The sequence below is a fragment of the Malaclemys terrapin genome, chromosome 9 (genome assembly GCF_027887155.1).
Source record: "Malaclemys terrapin pileata isolate rMalTer1 chromosome 9, rMalTer1.hap1, whole genome shotgun sequence".
Classification (NCBI taxonomy): Eukaryota; Metazoa; Chordata; order Testudines; family Emydidae; genus Malaclemys; species Malaclemys terrapin.
The window spans coordinates 40,455,221-40,480,392 of NC_071513.1; the positions used below are offsets into that span (position 1 = coordinate 40,455,221).

Genomic DNA, 25,172 nt, shown 5'->3' on the forward strand with positions numbered 1-25,172 from the left:
ACTTAAGGATGGCGAGAAGAGAAGGGAATGTAAGAGTACTTGACTACATCCTAACAACTGCTGGCCTCCCCATCATCCCAGCCTAACAACCTCAGTGCCTACCAGTATGTCACATTTGCTCTAGCCTTGATACACTCCCATGCAGCCTCTGTCTCCAGGCTGCACTATTGCTCTTGGAACTACTAGCAGTGTGTTGGCACACATCACTGGGGACCACAAGGTTCAGTCAGGGCTAACTGAGGTGATGTGCCAGAGGGATTCCTTAGAACAGAATGAAAGGGTGTTAACACCTACAAAGTCTTTAGGGGAGTGTGTCTTGCCTAGGAAAAGTGGTTAAGTTTAGTCATGCTTAGGTGGCTTGTGTTCACTAAGACTGACCTCAACAGCTCAACCATTTTCCTAGTCAAGATAAGGCCTAAGGCTTCCTGCACACTTCCTGGTTGTCCTCTAAATCATCGGTTCTCAACCAGGGGTCCAAGGTCCTAGGGGATCCGCGAGCAGGTTTCAGTGGTCTGCTGAAATAAACCAGAGAGCAGGGCTGGCATTAGAGTTAGCTAGCCCCGATGTGTGAGGCTGAAGCCAAAGCCTGAGCATCTTAGCTTTGTGGGGCTCCCTGTGACGTTGTGCCTGGGTAATTGCCCTGCTTTTACCCACTAATGCTGGCCATGGCTTTTAATTTACTGGATATGCAGAAAAACAGTTGTTGTGGCACAGGTGGGCCGTGGAGTTTTTATAGCATGTTGGGTGGGCCTCAGAAAGAAAAAGGTGGAGAACCCTTGCTCTAAATGCTCAAGAACGCTGGCGTCCTATGGTGTTTGACAGGAAGGGATGGATGAGGTTGTGTGTGGAAGACATTACCTTAACTTTGTAATTCCTGATTTTCAGAGGATTATCTTTAGCCACCTTCATGGGCCAAAGTGCACCAGGCAGCACTAGGCAACCGTAACTCAGTAGCAACTTTTTTTTAGCAGTGAATTTCCCTTTTTTTAAAGTGAGGGTGGGGTATATATTTATGGGGCAATTGTGGGGACTACAAGGAGGCTTCCTGGGCACACTGCATGGCCCCTCAGCTACCAGCTCTGCTTTCTCCATGCATGTGGTAAGGCTGCAGGGGACATGGGGAGAAGGGAAAGTTGTAGCTGAGGGGCTGTGAGGAGAACATCTACCGGCTGGGGTCAGTAAAGAATCCCCCGAGTCCCTTTGCCATGTCCGAGGTAGGAGTAGCAGGCTCAGCACACCCAGCTACAGCATAGAAGCTAACAGAATACCCTGTGGAGTAGAATATAGTCTGAAATGGTACGCCTGAGAACTGTGACCTGCCCATTCATCTCAAGAGTGTTCTTGCTCTCCCAATCTCCACCCTGTGGACACGCATTGACCATATCTGTTCTCTGTACTTGGCACAGACCCTGTCCATTATGTCAAGTGCTGCCCAACAGTAAGAATTGTCCTGTCCAAGATTCTTGCACCAGCCTCTATGCTGTCATTTTTCATGTGCCAGCAAGTCCCTCCCATATCAGCCCAGCTCCAGACCACTATACATGGCATCGTAGCCCACACACAGTGCTGCCCACCATCTCTCTGGGGGCAGGACGTCGATAGACAGGTAGAATGCATTGGGGATACATTCTTGGGGTGATGAACTTCCTCACACTCATGCTCTTTGGGTTGAAGAACCAGTCCCCCCCTTAGCCACCAAGGCTAAGTGTTCACTGCAAAGTTACCTTGAGTTATTGATTCTCAAATTACTTCTCTCGAGTTAGCTAAGCCTGAATGAGAGCAGACACACTGCAAAATAACACTTGAGTTTCTGTACCCACACTGGTACTTCACTCACATGTGTGGTGGTAAAACTTCTGCGGGCGCGTCCCATGGCTTTACAGATTAAGGTCAGAAGGGATTTTTATATCATCCTCTATAACACAGGCCAAAGAATTTTGCCTAGTTACTGCTGCACTGAGCGCAAATACTTATGTTGGGCTAAAACAGATCTTTCAGAAAGGCATCCTGTCTTGATCTGAAGAATTCAAGAGACGGAGAAACCTCCACTTCTCTTGGCAGTTTTTTCCAATCGTTAATCACTGTGATCCAGGAACCTCTTGGTGTCAACTGGTTTTGAGTCATTAGCTTGGTGTGTGGCAGAGGAGGAGGGGTGTGAGGGAAAGGCCAGGGAGGTAGATTACTAGTGATGATCTTACAGTTTTGTCAGGCTGTGGTGACATTGGCTGATGTGAACTTGCTGGAGATCCCTGGCTGGACAAGAGAACAGTTCTTCCAGGTCTGTAGTAGCAAACCATCCCCGTGTGCCATGGAACTGTTTCATTGTCTGGTGACAGATGGGAAGATTAATTATTAGAGATGACTAGAGAGCTACAGGCTGTGGGGCATGGGGAGTTTGTCTTGCCCAAAAACCTGTCTGACGGGAGTTCCTGTAGAATGAAAAATTCTTCTGCCTCATTCCATAAGTGGACCAAAATTTGCACCATCATAAGCAGGATATTGATCTAGGATGCAGCAGCATAGAACCACCATAAATATGCCTTTGCAATTCCCCCTCCTCCTTTTGCCTTACTACCACTAAATAGCTCAGCTCAGGCAGTCCTGTAATGTTATATGAGGATCAGAGCCCTCATTTTTTTTTGTTCCCCCTAACTCTGTGAAAAAAAGTTATAAAACTCTGAAACTTTTTGAAAACCGCCCACTTTCTTGCAAGGGGAGGCAGTATTTTAGGAACATTTTGACCAAATGTCCTCAAATTTCCTTCAGTCTGGTCAACCCTTCTTGTGGCATAACTATGCAAGAAAATCTCCCCATGCGGGTGAATTTTTGAGTACTTTGGATATTAAAAGCAGCTTATCTGTGTTTTGAGGGCAGGAAAAGAGTATGTCTGGGGAACCCGTTAGCCAAATGACTCCATACTGTCACTACTAATGCTACCTCTGGTCCTGGTGAGGCATCACAATCTTAAAGAAACCTTGAAAAATTGGCTCTGAAACAGAAAGCTCTGCTCAGTGTTAACTATGGAGTCACTAGTGCTCCCTAATATTTCAAATCACTGCTCAGACAGAACTAATGAACACTAACAGCAACCGTGTGAGGAAGGTAAGTCCTTTCATCCCCATTTTATAGTTCCAAAAATTTCCCGCAAAGTACAGTTTCACAGAAATTTGTTTTCTAAGAGATGATGCCTCCTTTCTTGGGTATGAGAGAGGATATTTGTTTCAATGGGCAAACACATCAGTATGTTCCTTGTCCTCACCCCAGAGCATGAAGTTTCATCACAAACTGTTGGTGGGATTTTCCCCTTGTGAAAATATAAGCAGCACAGCTCTGCTTACAGTATTATGTTAGAGGCATAAAACATACTGGAGCTGTCCACTGCCAGGGTAAAACTTGCCTGTGCGGGAGATGGAGCTTTCACAGGGGCAATCCAAGGCTGTAGAATGAACTCCAACAAGATCTAAGACTTGACTCAAATGTCCTCACTTTCCATTCCAAGTGCCAGGCATGCTGCTTTGACCTTGCCTTCCCTAACAGACATAGCACAGCAGAGATAATATTAAAAATAAACAACTATAAAACCCTCAGATAATTGTCTTCAAGAGGAAAAAGAAGTAAGGGGAAAAACCCTTGACAAATGCTAGTCCTCTTGTGCAATGCACTTCTGGAAGGTGCTCTGGTGCTAAAGTAATGAGGATGGTATAAGCCTTTGAATGACCTGTTACGGAAAATGCCCTTTGCACTTTGCTTTATGACTGACTCTTTTTTTTCTGCTTTTTCACTTCTCTTCCCTGTCTGGCTAGTGCTGCTCGTGGTTTTCCAGTGGACTTCAGAAGCAGTAAGACCTCTAGAAAGAAAAGCTGCAGCCGTGGGATCCTCAGTGCTGCTGTCTGCCCCAGACAACATAAAAGACATCAACTTCATCCAGTGGGAATATCTAAATGGCAACATATCAGACTTCATTGTGCAGTACTACGTGGGGTCACTGGAGCCAACTATCTATGCGCACTATGGAGACAGAGTTGTTTTCTATTCAACTAATGGCTCCCTCTTGCTGGAAAAACTACAAGAGACAGACAGCGGGGTCTACAAAGCCAGTATCAATCTGATCGAGAGCGAAGCTAGGACAACCCTTCTGAAAGTTCTCAGTAAGTGAGAGACACTGAGGAGATGGTCTTACTCTTCCAACGTTTACAAATCAGTACATTAGAAGGATCCATTCAATCCAGGGTGTGAATGGGAATAGTCATAATGGAGGGGGATTTTCAGCAAGCCACAAAGGAGTTGAGAAAGTCAAGAATATAACAGGGTTCCAAAAAGAATTATAAATCGATGGAGGATAGGTCCATCAATGGCTATTAACCAGGATGGGCAGGGATGGTGTCCCTAGCCTCTGTTTGCCAGAAGCAAGTGGGTGACAGAGGATAGATCACTTGGTGATTACCTGTTCTATTCATTCCCTCTGAGGCACCTGGCATTGGCTACTGTCGGAAGACAGGCTTCTGGGGTAAGTGGACCTTTGGTCTGACCCAGTATGGCCATTCTTATGTTCTTATGAGCCAGACTAGGAATGCTGATGGGTGCACTGGAAATGTCAGGGAGATCTGCGAGCCCCGGAATGGGGAAGGCTGTATCTGACTCTGCACTGGGAAACGTGTGTATATGGAAGGGTCTCTGAACCCCCAGAATGATGGAGACTCGATGTGTCAGTGAGGTGTTGTGTTCAGTCTGAATGTGCTCTGTGAAACTGCTCTCCACTCTGGTGGCACCGCGCCCCTTGCTGCCCATGCACAGAACAGCTTTGATGCCCCTTGTAGGGGAAATCACTTGGGAGTGACTGTTGAGCATGCTACACAGGGAACATATGAATGACACCTATTGTTAGTAATGCTTCAGGGTTGAATGCCTGTGCTTGCTCGTTAATGGCCAGCTCTATAAGCACGGAGCATCAGTTAGAACAGAGCTGAGGGAGGTAAAAATGTACTGGCAGAAAACCCTGGATACATCTCACCCGAGGATACAATAGCTCAGCACATCACCCTCTAAACAAAAGCTCACCCTGAGCGTTGTGCTTCCATTGTTTATTTTTTGCTTTGTCGGTGTACGGTAGCTATTCACGACAGAGGGTTACTATAGCGAGATTTCCTTTAAACTGGTCATAGATGCTTATCATCTACAATGTTAATGCAGTGTTAGTGTATTTGTGGCCCATAAATCTGTATATAATATATTTATATTTGTTTTTATTTTTGTAAACATATTACAAGGGTCAGATTCTCTATGGGCAATTTGTTTAAAAAACAGAGGAGGATAAATAAGTTAAAATAACTAAGAATTATAACATCTGGGTATATTAAAAGTCCATCTCAGGAAGTCTTCTTTCAGGACTATTCTCTCTCCAGAGATGTTGTACAAGAGAAATGGCATAGCAATAATATTGAGAACATATGAATCCCCATACCAGATCAGACCAGAAACCCGTCTAGTCAGGTATCCTGTCTGACAGTGGCCAATACCAGCTATTGAAGAGGAAGGTGCAATGAACTCCTTAGTGAACAGTTATGGAATGGCCTGCCCATAGAGGAATTTTCTTCCTAACCTCCTCAGTTAATGGCTGTCAACCTGTGGCCTGAGTATTTATATTCCTTCTTTTTTAAAAATGTTTGTTTAAGCCTATCTAGTGTCACGGTGAATGTTCTCATTATTAATGTAAATGTCTAATCCTCTTGTGAATCTTACTAAGCTCGTGGCCTCACTGATATCTGGTGGCAGTGAGTTCCACAGGCTAGCAGCGTTTTGGACATTCAGTGCACTGTGCAGCCACCCTGATTTATCCGCTGCTGCTCTTCTCCTTCCATAGTTAAATTGGGGGCTGCTCGGAATGGGAATTAGGCTGGCCTGGGGTTTAATCTGTAAATTGGAAGCTAAATCCTTTATAGATTACATTTAAATTGAATGCTAGTTCTGTATTCATTTACTTCATTACTATTTTATTATAAACAACAATGGCAGAGTTTATTTGACTTTAGCCCACTAACACGTAACCCTTCTCCTGAGTGATGAACTTCCACCCAGTCCAAACTCCCCAGGGCTCATTCTGGCAGGGACCTGTCCCTGCTCAGCTTATCTCAGGTGTGATCCTGAACCCCTGTAACTCCAGGAAAGAAGCACACGTGTTGTTAAGACTGGTGCTACACCAGTGTTGTGTATTTTTCAGGGCCTGTGTCCCAGCCTCAGATATGGAGCAATTCTAGCCTGGCAGGTTCACTGATTGAGTTATTCTGCAACGTGCCGGAGGGAACAGTGGAGAACATTCACTGGGAGAAAGAAGGATGTCCTCTCCCCCAGGAAAGATGTTACCTTCTTTCTGAAAGTCCCAGTGTGTTGCACATCAGGGAAGGGGGAAAATCAGACTGTGGCTCCTATTCCTGCAATGTCAGCAATGATATCAGCTGGCAGGAATCCTCACTGAACTTGATCATTGTCGGTAAGTGTTGCATTACTCCTGGGCTTCAGTTTATCGTGGGTAATTCTGTAGCTGCCCTGTTTCAGAATAGCTGTTACATTACTAGGGGCTTGTCTATACTTACCGCGCTGGTTCGGCGGCAGGCAATCGAACTTCTGGGTTCGATTTATCGCGTCTTGTCTGGACGCGATAAATCGAACTCAGAAGTGCTCCCCGTCGACTTCGGTAATCCTGCTCGCCGCGAGGAGTACGCGGAGTGGACGGGGGAGCCTGCCTGCCGGGTCTGGACGGCGGTAAGTTCGAAGTAAGGTACGTCGACTTCAGCTACGTTATTCACGTAGCTGAAGTTGCGTACCTTAGTTCGATTTGGGGGTTTAGTGTAGACCAAGCCTAAGATACCCACGGGCCACATGCAGCCCATCAGGGTAATCTGATTGCGGGCCACGAGACAATTTGCTGACATTGACCATCTGCTGGCACGGCCCCCTGCAGCTCCCAGTGACTGCGGTTCACCGTTCCCAGCCACTGGGAGCTGTGGGAAGCAGTAGCCAGCATGTTCCTGCAGCTCCTATTGGCTGGGAACGGCGTACGGCGGCCACTGGGAGTTGCGGTGGGCCATGCCTGAGGATGGTAAACGTCAGCAAAATGTTTCAAAGCCTGCAACCAGATTACTCTGATGGGCCGCAGGTTGCCCACCACTGATATAGAGCCTGTCTGAATACATTTCTACTTTGGCCACTAGACAGCAGATTATGAACTGAATTTGTAGTTTCCCAGTGGTTGGTAGATGTGTTGTATCAGGTCAAAGGTGGGCAGTGTAACACCCAGAACTCTCCTATCTATTGATGTGCTATTTGAGTACATTTACTTGAATGAACACAGTAATGATCTCACTTCTTCCTGCTATCAGTGCAGCTCTGCAGAAGAGGTTAGAACCCAGCTGGAAGGGTTTGTCTTTGGGACCAGGTGCCATCACTGGCAGGGGGTAGCAATTGTCTCATGCCCATCCTCAAGCAGAAAACATCCTGGCTCCCAACAGCTTTCTCAGCAGCTCCCAATCTCCCTGGGCTCCCCACAGCCTCTCTTCTGTTCTATTCGTTGGTTATTTCTCTTCTGCTTCCCCATAAGACTGGGATTTTTTCTCTCCACATACCAGGTATCTCACCTCCTCTAGAACATGCTCTGAAAATGTCTGCTGTTGCTGTGGCATTTGCTCTGGCCTCTGGGATGGGCTTCTTTGTCTTGTGCTGCCAATCAGGAAAGCAAAGAATCAGTAAGTATTTTAAGTCCCTGTGGATCATGGATAGTGTCTGTTGTACACAAAATTAAACCCTCTTCTCTTCTTTGCTTGAGATTAGATCAGATAATGGCAGGCAGCATTGGCCGACTACTTTCCCTTTAGCCTCCCAGGGTATGTCTACACTGCAATACAAAGCCCGCAGCGTGGTCGTGGCTGGCCCAGGTCAGTTGACTCGGGCTGCAGGGCTATAACATTGCAGTGTAGACATTCAGGCGTGGGCCTGATTCAAAGGCCACTGAAATCAGTAAGAGCCTTTCCACCAACTTCAATAGGCTTTTGGTCAGGCCCAAGATGAGGGTCTAACCAGTGCAGCAAGATCAGTCTGTTGGTTCTGATCAACCCTGTGTGGAAATCCTGGGGAGCGTTACCCAGTTCTAAACAGCAGCTGCAGATGAGGGGGCGGGAGAGCACAGTGGTTTGAGCATTGGCCTGCTAAACCTAGGGTTGTGAATTCAATCCTTGAGGGGGCCACTTAGGGATCTGGGGCAAAAATCAGTACTTGGTCCTGCTAGTGAAGGCAGGGGGCTGGACTCAATGACCTTTCAGGGTTCCTTCCAGTTCTATGAGATGGGTATATCTCCATATCCCAGCTCCACGCGCTTACTCAGCATAACAAACAGGATTGCAACTCTTCAGACCCTCTTCTGTCTTGATTCCTAAACATTACCGCCATTTGGGGGCCAGATTCTTCCACCTTACTCCTGGAGAGTAGTACTTCGCTCTGCACATCAGCACTCACTGACAATGATGCTTAATGGATTATTGTTCACCAATGGCACAGCCTCTGTTTGCTCTGATATAAAATTTGTCATGTCCAACGTTTTAGGAGCATGCAGCTTAGAGAAAATACACACATCAAAAATGATAAATTAACTAATAATTAACTTACCCCTACCCATCCAGACTCCACCCCCACATCCCAACCAACACAACGCTCTAACCCACCTGCACTCTCCTTATCCCATGTTTCAAAGCAATTGGGAATAGCTATGCCTTGCAGTCTGCCTGTTTAGTCAACAGGCTTAAATTCTGTCTGACCAAGGACGGAGTTGGCAGCTCTGTCCTGAAAACACTCTGGCACAGTCCTCTTCTTTTAAGCCAAGAAGCTGCCAGCTGCTGAGAAACGATGGAAGAAACAGCTGTTTAAGGCAGACAGGGCTCTAACCATTTTGGGCTTTACAGGTGAAAATTGATTCTGTGAATGACACCCAGGATATGCAGTGGGTGCAAAGTGCTCCTGAACCGGAGCACCGCTAAGCAAGTGAACGGATGTGTTCTGCATCTATAAGGTGTGGTTGCGGCTCCTGTAGACATACGCAAGCTAGCCTTAATCTAGATAGCTCAGGTATCAGCAGCAGTGAAGCCTCAGCACCATGCTTCAACGTGGGCCAGCCCCAGGAGTAATTACCCAGAGTTGTGTGCAGGCTTTTATAGCCCATGCTGAAGTGTGCATTGGTGTGGCTTCACTGTTCCAGGATCTGAGCTAGCTAATTTAAAGCTAGCTAGGGAGTGTCTGCTTGAGTTGCAGCCACACCCTGTGACTGCAGTGTAGACATACGTAAGGTTGCTTCGGATACTGCCGACCCCCCCTCGCCCAGCCCCCACCTATACAGAGCCTGTTACGGTAATGCAGTCTGAGTGTGAGAAAGGCCTGGGTAACCAAGGTGAAGTCCCACAACTGAACTGAAAGGTCTTCAATGTGTGACTGTCTTTTAACTATTGCGGTGGGAGGCTGGAAGCGTTGCAATGTTAACTCTTGGTATTGAAGCTTCTCTGTTCTCCCCTTTGAGTCTTCCTAGTTTGCTGTTTGTGGAGAAACCCTAGAGCTGGGTGAAACTTTCATAACAAAACATGAAATGGACGGGTTTCCCCTGGATTGCAGGTTCTGTTACAAACTCAACATTTGGGCCAGGTTTCTGAACATGGGCTGAGTTTGTAACAAACCTTCATTGTCGTCTGGTTCAGGAGGAAACCAAGTGGTTTCTCTAGTTTTCATCTGAAACTAGACAAATCCTTTGTGGCTTTGGCTAAGTTTCTCTTTGAGTTTTGGGGGTTTGTTTGACGCTCAGGGGGAATAAACCTCAGGCAAACCAAAGCTGAGAATAAGTTTGCGCCACCCCTTGCAAACAGAATCCACGGAGCCTGAGGTTTCATGCAGCTCTGGGCACTCACTGTTTGTTGTCTATTGTTTTCCTAGAGGGGGAGACCTGGAGATGGATGATCATATTCCTTCAGGGGCTTGTGTGTGTCTCTTCCGTCTTGCAGTTTACTGCCACTGTCTTCTGGATGCAGGAGGAAGGTAGAGTCTCCCTGGCTCTGATACTAACAAATGTGTCTGCTTCAGATTGTAAGGAGATGATGTTACCAGATTTGCCATTACTTTGGAGTATACTTATTTATTCGGGTTACTCATCTCGGGGAGGAAGGGTTCTGTAATTCTATCAATATACTGCTTGTCACTTGTGTTTTCATATGGAGCTCTACTTCTCCCTTCTGCAAGTCCCCTCCCAATGGAGCTATCCTGCGGGACCTAGGTTCCCTAGGGCTGGGTTCCTCCAGCCCCAGAACTGGATAAATGAACACACACACACATACATTAGCAGAGCAAGTCTGAGTGGACCAGGTCAATCAGCACTTTCAACCTGACCCCTTATATGTACCTGGACTCAATGGGCTGGATCAAGCAGCACTTTCAAGCTGCCCCCCCTTATGTGCCCCTGGGCTCAATGGACTGGGTAAGGCAGCACTTTCAAGCTGCCACCCTTATGTTTCCCAGATTCAGTACACCCCTATCCCAACTCTCAAATCACAATTGTACTGGTAGTAGCCTACTTGGTGAGCAAACCCCACAGTATTTTGGGTGTTGCAGGGATCTTTAGCTTAGGTAAAAGAAGCATTGCTACAGAGTAAATGGGGGAAGCTAAAAACACAGAAGAGTAAAGTTCAGCAAGAGAGAGAGAAGCAATCGGCTTAACCATATAAAAGTCATTTATTGAATAAGGGTATGTCTACACTACGAGAGTAGTTCGATTTTACTTAAAGTGAATTTGTGGAACCGATATTACAAAGTCGAATGTGTGTATCCACACTAAGGACAATAATTCGACTTTATGAGTCCACACTAACGGGGCAAGCGTCGACATTGGAAGCGGTGCCCTGTGGGCAGCTATCCCACAGTTCCCGCAGTCCCCGCTGCCCACTGAAATTCTGCGTCGAACCCCCAATGCCTGCTGGGGCAAAAATGTGTCGAGGGTGGTTTTGGGTAACTGTCGTCATTCAACCGTCACTCCCGCCCTCCCTCCATGAAAGCGCCGGTGGACAATCAGTTCGCGCACTTTTCTGGTGATTGACAGCGCGGACGCCACAGCACTGCGAGCATGGAGCCTGCTGCGATCATCGCTGCAGTTATGGCCGTTGTCAACACCTCGCACCTTATCATCCACCTTTTTCAGAGGCAGATGCTGAGAAATCAGGCGAGGAGGCTATGGCAGCGCAGTGAGGACATTAAGTCTGAGAGGGGCACAGACCTCTCACAAAGCACGAGACCCCGCGCCGTGGACATCATGGTGGCAATGGGTCATGTTGATGCTGTGGAACGGCGATTCTGGGCCCGGGAAACAAGCACGGACTGGTGGGACCGCATAGTGCTGCAGGTCTGGGATGAATCACAGTGGCTGCGAAACTTTCGGCTGCCTAAGGGAACTTTCCTGGAACTTTGTGAGTTGCTGTCCTCTGCCCTGAAGCACAAGGACACCCGGATGCGAGCAGCCCTGATTGTCCAGAAGCGAGTGGCCATAGCCCTCTGGAAGCTTGCAACGCCAGACAGCTCCCGGTCAGTCGCGAATCACTTTGGAGTGGGCAAATCTACCGTGGGGGTTGCTGTGATGCAAGTAGCCAACGCAATCGTTGAGCTACTGCTCTCAAAGGTAGTGACCCTGGGAAATGTGCAGGTGATCATAGATGGCTTCGCTGCGATGGGATTCCCAAACTGTGGTGGGGCTATAGATGGAACTCACATCCCTATCCTGGGACCAGACCACAAGGCCAGCCAGTACATTAACTGAAAGGGCTACTTTTCAATGGTGCTGCAAGCACTGGTAGACCATAGGGGACGTTTTACCAACATCAGTGTCGGGTGGCCGGGCAAGGTTCATGACACTCTCGTTTTCAGGAACTCTGGTCTGTTTAGACGGCTCCAGGAAGGTATTTACTTCCCGGACCACAAAATAACTGTTGGGGATGTGGAGATGCCTATAGTCATCCTCGGGGACCCAGCCTACCCGCTAATGCCCTGGCTCATGAAGCCCTATACAGGCTCCCTGGACAGTGAAAAAGAACTCTTCAACTACCGTCTGAGCAAGTGCAGAATGGTGGTGGAGTGTGCTTTTGGACGTCTGAAGGGGAGATGGAGAAGCTTACTGACTCACTCTGATCTCAGCAAAACCAATATCCCCATTGTTATTGCAGCTTGCTGTGTGGTCCACAATCTCTGTGAGAGCAAGTGGGAGACGTTTATGGCAGGGTGGGAGGTTGAGGCAAATCGCCTGGCTCCTGATTACGCCCAACCAGACAGCCGGGCGATTAGAAGAGCCCAGCGGGACGCACTGTGGATCCAGGAAGCTTTGAAAGCTAGGTTCCAGAGTGAGCAGGGTAACCTGTGACTATTAAGTTTGTTTAAACAGAAGCTGAACCTGCCCCCGTTTCTTTACCCAGTTAATATTGACTATCCTCTCCAGTTACCAACCCCCTTCCCCTCCTTCCAACACACCTTTAAAAATAAAATAAATGAAACTTTGTTAATGAACACCATTTTCTTTATTAAGGATTTTGTGGTAAAGTTTTGAAACTGGGATGCAGACTGTGGTGGGGAGCGGGCGTAGTGATGGAAAGGACGCTTCTAAACTCAAGGAATGACAGGCTCCTGCTCCTAGAGCAGTCCGCAGTGGTGGACTGGTTGTTTCAATGGAGCCTGCCACCCCTCCTTTTCGGGACTCTGTGTGTAGGGGCTATGTGACTTTGTGGCGGGGGAGGGCTGTTACAGATCCCCTGCTGCGTGGCTCTGTGATCCAGGCTAAGGACCTCTGCATAAGATCTGTAACCACCCTCCCCCGCCACAAACTCACATAGCCTCTCCACACAGAACATGAAAACCACCTTCCAGACTGACCAGGGTGCCTAGTGACTGCAATATGTGTGTGACCTTCTGCTGAACCTGTCCCCGTGTCTGTACCCTGGTAAAGGTGACTGTCCTCTCCAATTACCAGCCCCCTTCCCCCCCTTCAAACACACTCTCAAGGAGTGCTAAACCAACATAACATACATTATTAAAGGTTAATACCCAAGGTAGAAAGGAAAACAGAGAGAGAGAGAAAGAGGGGGATCTCACCCATTCCATGAGGCTTGAACTGGTTGGGGTTCCCAGGTGATGGTGGTAGCTCAAGGTTCTGAGTGCTGGAGACAGGCAGAGCCCCCAGCACGATCAGTCAGGAGAAGATGGAGTCCTAGTGGAACTGATGCATAGTTTGGATCTAAGCATCAGAACACTTACTTGAACATAGGTAGGGGTTTTTGTAGAGAAACAACAATGGTTCAAGGGAGAACACTAGATTTTTTTTATGGGTAAGCTGATGACTCAAGGGTTTTCTTGAGGTTAGACAATAGGAGCTGATCACTCTTGGATATTTGTGGTGTTTTCTTTTCAGGGAGCTCACAAAGCAACTAGGCTGCTTCAGTATTTTGGATATCAATCAAGGTTTCATTACTAGAATTGGTCTGATAACTGCTGAGCTGGGTGTGGGCAGGCATAGGTTCATTAACATCTGGAGTGGAGATTCCCATGATGCAGTGCTTCCCTGCTTTTTCTGGTCCCAGAGTTCAGTGCGGTTCTCTGTTCTTCATTCTGTATGCTAATCCCTGTCCCATCTTTCATGCAGATGAGGCTCAGGGAGTTGTTTCTGCTCTCCATTCAGTATGCAAATGGAGATGTCTTAATCTTGTCACCCTTGTCAGGAGGGGTCTAGGTGTGTCTCCCAACGCATGTCACTGCTCTCTGCAAGTTTTTTCTCTGCTCGGTCTTGGTTCAAGCAGAGACCGGCAGGGAGTATCCCTCATGAGTCAGACAGGCCAGACACTGCGCCCTGGTTCCCCAAAAACACAGAGCTGACTGGTATCAATGAATGAGGTGAATTGAATGAGTCTATGAAGAGAGAAGAAACCTACAGTTAATCAAAGGGAGGGTGACCAGATTCAGAGTCACATCTGGAGCTAGTGTAAATCGACATAGTTCCAGTGGAGCTACTCAGATTCACTCCAGCTGGGGATGTGGCTGTCAGTGAAAAACTAGGACAACTGTAGCATGCAGGGGCAAGAGGCATATACTAGAGGCTTTGGGCATTTGGGGATGGTGGAGGACTCATACGGGGGCGGGGGGTATGGTGGCTCAAAGGAAGGCCTCATTTCAGGGCAAGGAGGGTAGTGCAACTATTTGTGGCAGGATTGGCTGGGGTGGACCTTCAGATGCATGTGCACTCAGCCATCCTGTTGTCAGTTTCACTGGCTGACCTAGGTAGTGGCCTGATCAGGTGGCCTGGGTCAGCAGGGGTGACAAAAGCTAGGATATTACACCATATTTCAGAAACCTTCCAGAGACATGCATGAATGCCAAATCTGGCCGACTGAGAAATAGGTTGTGTGAAAAATGAAGGCAAGCTTTAATCTTCCTATGCAACCAGAACTGGACACCTACAATGGCCCCACGCAATCCAGCTGGCTGAGACAAAGTCATGGAAGTAACACTCTTTTAGCAGCAAGGTCTTGGAAACTGGTATGTATCCGAGATCGTAGATACTGGTTGTCACAGTTGAGCAGGAAACGGGCACATCTTGTAGATGTTGCAGAGTAGCTTAGGATGGAAGAAGAGGGAGCAGCGGGGTAGTTGATGTATGATAAGAGTGCGAACTATATGTTGATGAAGGTTTTGGTTAATAGTGAATTCTACCCAGTGTCGCCTCTTAGGATGAAACTGCAACCTCCTTTAAGCTGTAATGCCTCAGCCTGCAGCACTCAGCACTATCCCTTTGCCAGTCACTTTTCCAGTCCACAGGTGCAACTGTTTACCCACTATAAACGTCACGTCCAGCCCGGGAGCCAAACTCTGCCATCTGCTATGCCCCTGCACCCCATTGACTTCACTGACCTCAATGGGGTGTCACTGGTGTAACTGAGGCCAGACTGTAGCCCCATCTGTATAGTGCCCAGACCCAATAATGATCTCTCGCTGACATTCACCTTTACTAAGCCAGATTAACCATATCAGTCTCTCTAATTCTGGTTTAATTCTCCCAGGTCCCTCTGCTGCCTTCATATTGCTTGAGATATTGCTTGTATATGTGATAATAGTAACAGCCTTTGTATCAGCAACGTTGGTGTGTCAGCCTGCAAAGCTCAGTGGATTTAAGACCAAACCATGTGAGTCATTCTATTTATGATTCAACTCTTTGGGGACAGGTGGTGAACTGATTTATTTCCTAAATGGGATTGAGGAAAGACCCTGATAGGCCTCACTAAGTTAGAGGAAAGGGCTGTATAGGGGGTTTTTACTGGTAGTAATATACACACACACACACACACACACACACACTCTGCAGCCCATTCCCTGCAAGACCTATCCGACATCTAACTCTTAACCTGCCCTGCCCCAAACACATGACTTTAAAAGGTGGAAATATGGGCCGAGGAGAGGGCAGCATGAAAGGACATGAGATTCACTTCTGAGACCTCTGGGTCATGAATCAGCATTTTCGATGTGTCAGTCACTTTACTGCAGCAAGCGGTGAGATAACACCAGGTATGCGGAAGGGATGAGTGAGAGACTGAAGGTATAATCAGGTGGAGCTGAGCAGCTTGATGGTGACCAGCAGAGCTGTAGGATGGCTTGTCTGTCTGCGTAGCTGTTGAATTTGCACTGGCTTTTTAAAATATCAGCTGCCAATAGAAGAGATTTGATTCCCAAACTTCCTGTCTGTTTCTTTCCATAACTCTGGTTTGTAATAGAACGCAAAGCCCCATGATCTGACCCGTTTACTGCATGAGGCATTCCTTGGAATCATGCTCTTGTACAAAGCAGAAATGTCCTCATACAGAAACTTTTATAACACATTTGCCTCTGCCTTCATATGTTTCCCTCCCTGTCCCAGGGCAGTGTGTCATCCTGGACTCTGCAGCCCCTGGAGCAGTGATATTAGTGGTCCTGTTTGCCAGCCTCCTACTCCAGAAAATCTCCCAGCTCCAAGGTGAGAACAGACCCTCTAGTGACCTATGTTTACGCTACATGTTTCCCTGAGAACAAACCCTCACTTCTGAGAGCTGGAGGTTCTGCATGGGCGGTTCTTGCTGCAGAGCCTGGTGTAGTGACCCCCCCATCACTGGGAGTCGCTTGTATCAAGACCTGGGGACACTGCACATGAACGCTGAACGTGTCTGTGCTGCATGAGTATCCACACACAGCACTGGCCTAACCCCCAAAGTCCCATCCCGCCGTGCCCTTGGCTCAGCAGAAAACCTAGGAGGGGTTTTCAGGAGGTCTGTCTCACCTTTGGTCACTCAGAAGTCCTGGTCAGGGATCTGGCGTGGACGACCCCAGGGCAGCACATTTGAATCTCGTGTATTATTATAAAATATAGATGTTCCGGTTCTCTCCTCCCACAGACATGTCTTAGCCCTATAGAGGTCTGGATTAAATACAAGTTTATGTCCTACATTTTAGCTCCACTATGATTTCTTTGAACAAATGAGCAAGCTACTGACAAACTGTAACTTTCTCTTTTAAAAAAACAACAACATACAGACAGAGGCTGCTCACAGACTGTAGATCTGACCGGCTACGCAGTCACCCCAGCTGTAATATCTCTCCTTGGCCTTCTAACCCTCTTCATTTGGTGTGAGTATCCTTCTGGATTCATTCCAGTCGCTGTGTGGTCATAATTTACTGCCTCTCTCTTTCCTGGGTAACTTTGTGTATGGCTCTCTCACTTCCCCATGCTCCGACTGACCTGGCTATAGTCAATGCCCTGGGAGATGTCTTTGACTAGGGGACAGGTTTTTGAAGGTATTTAGGCACCTAACAGTTCTGATAGGTGCCTCATGGAGTTTTCAGGGCCCGGGGCACCTAGCTCTGTTGTGCACCTAAATACCTTTAACAAGGTGACCCTAAATGAAGTGCTCAAGCAGGTACCTCTGTCCCCCTGGGACTGAATGTACACTGCTGGCAGGAAGCAGTGGTAACTGGAAGACTGCAGGGATACCTGCGCTAATCTCGCTAGTTTGGGTACAAATAGTGACGCTGCAGCAGCACAGGCTGCAGCACCAGCTGTACAAGCCAGCCCGGAACCTAGCGTCTATGCTCAGTCAGTGCTGCTGCAGTTTCAGTGTTATGGGAATCCAAGCTAGCTCCATTAAAGCTAGCTCAGGCGTGTCTACACATACTGCAGTCACACCTCCAAAACCTATGTCCACATTGCAGTTGATCTCCTTCCCTCGAGACCGTCCGGCCAGGGATTGTCCCTACCAACAATTATCCATCCAGTTGCCTTGAAATAAAAGCAAGGTTTTATTCGGCATAGAAATTACAAGACTAAAATTGGACTAAATGTTAAACAGAACAAAACTAATGTAAGGACTGAATAACTGCTTAGCTCACCAGGGAAATTATTCAGCTGTCCTGTATTAAGAGTTGTTAATGTGTGGCATCTTAAATGCCATTTGTCTCTCCCCCGCTGCTCAGACTGCCTGGTTACTTTGTGCGTGTCTCTTAGGCCTTGGCTACACTTGCAAGTTAGAGCGCATTAAATCAGCCCCGGGTGCCCTAACTCCTGAGGTGTCCACACTGGCAAGGCACGCAGAGCGCTTGGACTCTGCAGCTGGAGCGCTCCTGGTAATCCACCTCCACGAGAAGCATAAAGCTTGCTGCACCCTGGTTCAAACGCCTGGGTGTTAGTGTGGACGACGTGTTGCATTACTGCGCTGTGATTGGCCTCCAGAAACATCCCATAATCCCTTGAAGTCAAGTGGCCATTCTCGTCATTGTTTTGAACTTGGCTGCAGGCATGGGGATATCCCCTTTCAAAGCTCTGTTTCTGACAGCCGGCATGCTTATCTGCTCTGGGACAAAGCAAACCATTACTGTGGAATGCTGCCGCTGCTGAGGCTGGTATGTGTGAGAGGGCTGGGGGAGGGTGGGCCGGGGGCTGATGTTGGGGTTTCCCCCTGCTGCTCTCTGAACTTATAAGAGAGCATGCTGACACACTCTCTGCCCCCCAAAACACACTGTCTCTCCCCCCACATACACGCAACACACTTCCTGTCACACTCCACCCCTCCCCCCATTTGAAAAGCACATTGCAGCCACCTGCACACTGGGATAGCTACAACAATGCACTGCTCTCTGTGGCGTTCCAAGAGCTGCTAATGTGGCCACACCACTGCACTTACAGCTGACAGTGTAAACACACGGCAGCGTTTTCCCTGCTACTGTCTCTGAGGGCTGGTTTAACTCCCGAAGCTCTACATCTGCAAGTGTAGCCGTGCCCTTACATTCCTCCCCCCAGGTCTGTGTATTTATAGTTCTTGGATTCTGTGGCCTGTTGTTGTGTCACTTTAGATCTTTGGGCAGATAAAGGTATGTCTCTGTTACAACGCACTCGAGCAGGCTAGATTTCCTTCCTTTCCTACCCCATCTACCAGTTCTCCTGGGATGCTGGTCTCAAGATATGCAACTTCTTGTGCCTTTTTCTATCGTTCGCCTGGTTATCTCAATAGCTCTTCCTCTGAAATACCAGCAAGAGGAAATGCCGCTGGAGATTCTAGTAAAACAGATTAGAACCAGGTAATTAACAGAGGGTGAAGTGCAGGTGATGGGGAGTATTAGACAGGAAATTTCATTTTCCCACTCACATTCATGCCCTTGACTCTAAAATCCCAAAATTTCCACCTTATGGTGGAAAGGGAGGATCTGACAACTCGTGCTCTCCAAAAGACTCTGATTTGCACTCCTCTCTACAGCTGGGCTCCCTTAAAATGCCACACAGAGATGCAGTCACCCTCTACACGAAGCGTGACTTATATAAAACACAACACAGGAGCTAACCAGTCTCTCTCTACTTTACAGATCACAGGAGCCAAGGAGACCAAAGAGAAAATAAACGACATGCCAAAGAGGAAGCAGACCAGGAGGTAGCAGGCCTTGTAACTCACTTTTTATTGTCTATATGTTGAGTTTCCTCTGCCTGTTCAGTTGTAAATTATTATGATCATTATTATTTAACTTACAACCTATACCATGCAGGGGAGGGGCCTGGCTTTAACCCACAGAAGGCAGGAGACTTGGAGCCAGAGCTGAAAAGCCCGGCAGTTGTGGTTCTGCATAATTATATAATCCATACCAGAGTTTTAGTTGGGCTTTTTTTCCCTCCCACCCAAGAACATGAAGAGTGCTGAACCTTAACTTACTTTCAGCTTTGAGTTGAGCCCCATTGTCACCCACAGCCACGGGGCTTCTCTACACTCCAAAAACTAACAGAACTCGGGTATTTTAAACTTGGAATGTTATTTTCCCCCAGTTATATAGCCATGGTAACAGGGTGCAAGCCGAGCATTGAAACTTCTGGTTTACCTGGCTGTTCTGAAGCAGAATATGTCTGTCCATAAGCTAACTCCAGATCTTTGTCAACAAGCTGGGAGCTGAAATAGCCACCCATTCAACAGGGCTGCCACCCATTCAAGCACAATGGGGGGAAGTCTGATTTTAGGAAGTCTTTAGGCTGTCAAACTTATTTTAAAATAATGATCACAATCCCGTTATTTGCAGTGGTGGTGTAGCCATGCCAGTCCTAGGATATTAAAGAGACAAGGTAGGGCAGGTAACATATTTTATTGGGCCAGCTTCTGTTGGGGAGGGAGACAAGCTTTCAAATTTACTCAGAGCTCTTCTTCGGGTCACTGTGTAGCTTGAAAGCTTGTCTTTCGCCAACAGAAGTTGGTCCAATAAAAGATGTTCCCTCATTCACCTTGTCTCTCGTACTCCTGTTAACACTCCTACTGCAGTGGCTACTGAAGGGCCTCAACCATGGTCTGGGCCCATCGTGCTAGGCTTTGTACATACACAGAACAAGACAGTCCTAGCCCCATAAAGCTTACAGTCGAAGTGGATGCAGATCTACCCTCTCCCCACAGGGTTTCCATGCTGCTCTTGTTTTCCAGCAGAGATGACCACGGCCCATCAAGTTCTCCAAAATGCCAGTTTTAGTAGTCAGGGCTGCCCAGACCGGGAGGGGGGGGGGAAGGGGGGAAGAAAGTGGGGCAATATAGTATTCTATGGTATTGCAACTTTTTTTTATGGAAGGGGCCCCCAAAATTGCTTTGCCCCAGGCCCCCTGAATTCTCTGGGTGGCCCTGGTTTAGTCACACGTTCTCTCAGTTCTCTCCATTGCCCAGGAGCTGCTGGCATCCAAGTAGCAATAAGGGGGTTTGAAATCTTTTCCCCTGTCTGTGCAGGGTCCTGCCACTGTTCTGAATATTTTATGGAAGTTCTGAGTTCCCCTGCGCCCCATGACAAGGCTGGCACTGAGCCCCAGCAGTGGGATGCGGTAGGGCACACTTCATGCACATACATGTGTTGTGCAGGTGCGGCAGGAGCTTGGGGAAGACATGCTGCAGCGGTCGTAAAGAGCATTACCTAGTCTCATGCCACCAAGAATGATCCAGAAGAAGCTACAATCAAATTTGGAAACCTGTCATCATTATGGCCAGCTCTCGGTAACACCCATACCTAAGTCTGGCTAAGGCTTCCTCTTGCAAGCCTGTGTGGTTGGTTGCTTATAAACTTTGCCAAAATTTAAGCACCTGGGCTGAAATTTTCACTGTCAGGACTCTGCTCACTTTTTTGCTAATGTTAACTGAGTATTTTTCCACCCATTTCTTTGAAGCGCTCTTGTTCCTCTGTGTTTTTGAAGCAGGGATTTGAAATTGGACAAAGTGATGGGCTGGGGTCAGAGGTGCCTTTTACGGTTCTCATGAAAACACTTAGGGCTAGTCTACACTACAAGCACTACAGCAGTGCAGCTGCGCCGCAGTGTGTCTGGTGAAGACGCTCTATGCCGAAGAGAGAGAGCTCTCCCGTCACCATAGCGCTGTTCACAGCAGCACTTAGGTCGGTGTAACTTATGTCGATCAGGGGGGTGGCTTATTCACTCTGCTTTTCCACTGCCTTGGGTTAACAATTCTCTGCACATCAGAGCTTTTATTAGCGGGAGAGGCCTCTGACTGGGGGAGTATCAGTCTAACTCCCTCTGCCCCCATTCATTTGCAGATGTCTGTAACTAAGAGATTACACAAGGTCACTCCTACCAGGACTGGTTGTAGAATTCAGCCCTGTAGGGTAACAAAGTGATTGGGAGTTGGGTTTGCCATCTTAGTTTTGTTGGCGATGGAAAAAGCACACAGAGGTAGCATGACTAACCATTAGCCCCAGGGCCGCCTTAGGGCCAGGCAAACGGGACCCATGCCCAGGACGCTGTAGCCGGAGGGGCGACAAAAGGGGCTCGGGCTTCCCCTGGCCTGCTGTGTCCGGACTCCTCTCTTCTCCATCCCCTCCTTCATGCTGGGCTGGCGGGCTTCTCCCCGCCCCCCTGGCCATTCCCTCATTTGCTCCTCAGCTGGCCGGCTGAGGGCTCCGCCTCTGCCCCAGCCCCGGGGAGCCCAGAGCAGCATGGTTGGGGCTGGTCACTGGCGGCGCGCCCCACCACTCACTGCCCAGAGCAGAGCCGAGTCCCTCCCTGCCTGCAGCCCTGCGCTGCTCGGGTCTTCGGCGGGGGCCGGCCAGGCTAGGGCCAGGGGGAGCGAAATTTCAAGGTGAGTGAGGAGCGCAGGGGGGACTTAAAGTGACAGTGCGCTCACTGTCTATCAAACTTCCCCAACATACACCCACACAGGCTGTCACACCCACATACACTCTGCCTCTCACAGTCCCCCAACACAGATTGTGTGTGTGTGTGTGTGTGTGAGAGACAGAGTCTCACACTCCTCAACACACACTGTCTCTCACACAATCCCCCAACACACAGTCACACACACACTGTCTCTCTCACACACACAGGCTCTCACACCCACATACATTCTGCCTCTCACAGTCCCCCAACACAGATTGTCTCACACACACACACACACACAGTCTCACACTCCCCAACACACACACTGTCTGTGAAAAGGTTATGATTTGCTGAATATGTTTATGCTATCTGTATGCATGTATCATTTTTATATTTGAAGTAATGAGTATTGGCTCTATACCTGGATGTCAAATGTTTGTTCCTAGGGTAATTCCCACAAGGTAGTTAGCCAGCACATCTTGAAGGGACTAGTCAAAGTAAGTGGCTCACCAAGGAACACTTAATTCACAGTGGACCATGGGAGATGCCCATCTACATTGAATGGACTTTCCATATGAAATGTAGGTAATGGCCCGGAGGTGGGGTGCCATAGGAGCCAGGGGTGATGGAGGGAGCACCATCAGACAAGTTTGCCCAGGGCACCATTGTCATAAGGCCGGCCCTTATTAACCCTCAATGCACAAACCAGGAATAGTGCCTGATAGTATCCTGATTCCCACCATTCCTCTACTAGCTAGCAAATAGTCATGTAAGCCATTCCACTGTACTGCTGTTACTATTAAATAGCTTTATGTTGTACACATAAAAGGTATTAGTTCAAACCCTGCCATTAGTTCACCTGGCTGTCAATATAGCTCAATAGGATGGCAGGATTGTGTTTGTTTTAGACACTAGAAAATGACTTGCAGAAAGCTACATTAGAAGAATATTAAGGTTGCAAAGTCAAGCACTCAAATTAAAAAATACTAGTAGGAAAGATTGCCCATGTAATCACAAATCTGCACCTCAGGCATAGGTTTTTAATGATGCCGTTTTTAATTGCATCATCACCTACAATTTAGTCTATGGGACCCCTGCCTCAGTCAATGCTCAGGGTAGACACTACATGAGGTGATGAGTGGCAAGAAAAAAATTGTTGTCTTGTATTGAAGGCCTGAGGCTGAAGCGAGACAGATTGTATTTCAGACTCTGTCACAGATTTCCTGAGGTTTATTGTGTGTTTACAGAAGTGTGTGTGGGAAGGGCAGGAGTGGACAATCTCTGTTTGGGCATTTCCTAACTTTTCAGTGCTGGACTCTGCAACTTTAATGTCACTTCTACAGAGTATAACTCCAGTGTCATTCAGCTGATTAGGGCAGAGTCGAACCCAGCTCCTTCAGACTGCCATGCAAACCCTTCTGAGCTCTGTTTCCTTTCCCTCCAGAGGTAAATGGCATCCTCTTTCTCACTTCTCTACTGAGAAGTTGATTGACCAAAGTCAGAGACAAAAGGTAGATGATTTGAGTGCAAACCACAAAGGTACTTAGCTGCCTAAACCCCAGATTTAGGCATCTAAATTCCAGTTTGGGCTCCATAAAACTCCCACCAAACCCTGTAGGTGTCTTAATTCATTGAGCACCCAAGTTCTCAGGGTAAAAGTTCCCTCAGTGCATGTTTTTGTCACTGGGCTGCCTCCCTGTACGCAAAGGGGGAGGTTGGACCTGTCTACCACATAAGCTCCAGACTGATTCATGAACTGTGGGGAGAAAGGTCGGGGCCTGATCCAGTCGGTAGCCTCTGAGCATGCTACTCGATCAAGGTCCATTTAGAATCTGGCAGCAAGGTGGTGGTGCCGCCTACCTTATAACTTAACTTATAGCCCGGAAATTACAACACTCTCCTGGGATGTGGGACACTGCGTCATGGTGGATAAATACTTATATAGTGCTCTAACTACTGGCTAACACTTGTACAGGTAGACAGCACTACCCCTTCCTCAGGAGAGGATGCCTGAGCTGTGTGACTGCAGGTGGCTGGTTCCTATTCATGCTTCACGAAGCAGAGCTAAGTCCCTAAATTTGGGTTGCAGGGAGGGCCTACCTTCAAGAGCGGGACAAGGCGTAGGACACGCTTTCTTTCAGCATTGCCCATTAGCTAGCTTAAGCAGCTCCCCACTTCTGGCCTGCACCTGGACTCCAGCCGCAGTACGGTTTTGGCGTGTCTACGGACTGTGATCCTTGTTCTGATCCCCGCCTGTCCAAATATCTTGGTTTCACAGCCCTCCCTTCACAGATATCGTTTAAGATTTTACCCCTATTAGCAGCCTTCACTCCTCCTTAGGCCATATTCCACTTGTGGCTGGAAAATATATTCCATGAGTGCTTTTTCCAGCCCATTAAAACAAGGGAGGTCCAGGTGGGAGAGAAACTTCTTGCCTTTGGCTCTGACAGTGAAAGTTTGGGCTGCTGCTTGAACCACTCACAGACAGGGCCGGCTCTAGGCCCCAGCAAACCAAGCACGTGCTTGGGACGGCACATTTTCAGGGACGGCATTCCAGACATCTTTTTTTTTTTTGCTTTGGGCGCAAAAGCCTAGAGCCAGCCCTGGCAGCAGCAGTGCGTTGGGGGCACTCTGGGGCTGCTGCAGTTTGTGCTGCGGGGGAGCAGCACCCGTATCTTGTGGCTGGGCTGGGCAAGCTCCGAGCAGGGGACACTTGGGCTGGGGGCCGCCCCGCGGGGCATACGGAGCCGCCTGCAGGTGCTGCAGAGCGGCCGCCCCCCAGCACCACAGTCGGGGCTGGGCGAAGCAGCCCGAGCCACCCAGGGACTGTGGCAGGGGGGCCAGAAGCAGCAGCAGCGGGGCCATAGAGGACAGGGCGCTGCCATGTGGGGCCCGCGTCCCGCTCTCCAGGGCTCTGCTCCCTCTGGGGCTACCCTGCCCCAGCTCCTCAGCCCCCTACCGGGGCAGTCCCCCGGCTCTGCCCTCCCGGGTCCTGGCTGGTCCTGGAGATGGGAGCTGGAGGGACCCTGGGATGAGGTGCGGCCCAAGAGCCCCACTGCTTACCCCGACCCTGCCAGTGCCAGACTGGCTGGAGGCGAGGGGTGAGCGGGCGGAGTCAGCACTGGTGGGGGGGAGCCCAGGGCTGGGGCGGCAGGGGTGTGGGTGTGGTGGAGTGGAGAGCCCAGCGCTGGGGCAGTAGGGGGTGCGAGTTGGGGGGGAAGAGAGAGCCCAGGGCTGGGGCGGCAGTGGGGGCGGGTTGGGGAGGTCACTGGTGGGGAGGGTGAGAGCCCAAGGCTGGGGTGGGGAGCAGCCAAAATTTATTTTGCTTGGGGCAGCAAAAAACCTAGAGCCGGCCCTGCTCACAGATCAAACGGCGGGAAGTTTTCCCCGAGTTTTGTTTTTTCAAACAGATACATAATGTTTATTGCAGTTAGAGAGCAGCTATTGGCCATCTCAAGGGGCAAATGCACCCAACAGAGATGTA

The 25,172-nt window shown here is 48.6% G+C and overlaps 1 protein-coding gene across 1 annotated transcript in view; it reads left to right on the forward strand.

The window, feature by feature from the left end:
* Window positions 1-20,659, forward strand: part of LOC128842700 (uncharacterized) — a 43,987-nt gene extending 23,328 nt beyond the window's left edge. The window contains exons 3-11 of the mRNA XM_054038827.1: window positions 3,804-4,148; window positions 6,218-6,487; window positions 7,623-7,739; window positions 9,964-10,065; window positions 15,111-15,233; window positions 15,962-16,057; window positions 16,612-16,704; window positions 18,931-18,995; window positions 20,445-20,659. Of these exons, the coding sequence (XP_053894802.1) occupies window positions 3,804-4,148; window positions 6,218-6,487; window positions 7,623-7,739; window positions 9,964-10,065; window positions 15,111-15,233; window positions 15,962-16,057; window positions 16,612-16,704; window positions 18,931-18,995; window positions 20,445-20,486 (1,253 nt within the window). The 3' untranslated portion in view covers window positions 20,487-20,659. The remainder of the gene's footprint in view (window positions 1-3,803; window positions 4,149-6,217; window positions 6,488-7,622; window positions 7,740-9,963; window positions 10,066-15,110; window positions 15,234-15,961; window positions 16,058-16,611; window positions 16,705-18,930; window positions 18,996-20,444) is intronic.
* The last annotated feature ends 4,513 nt before the right edge of the window (window positions 20,660-25,172 follow it).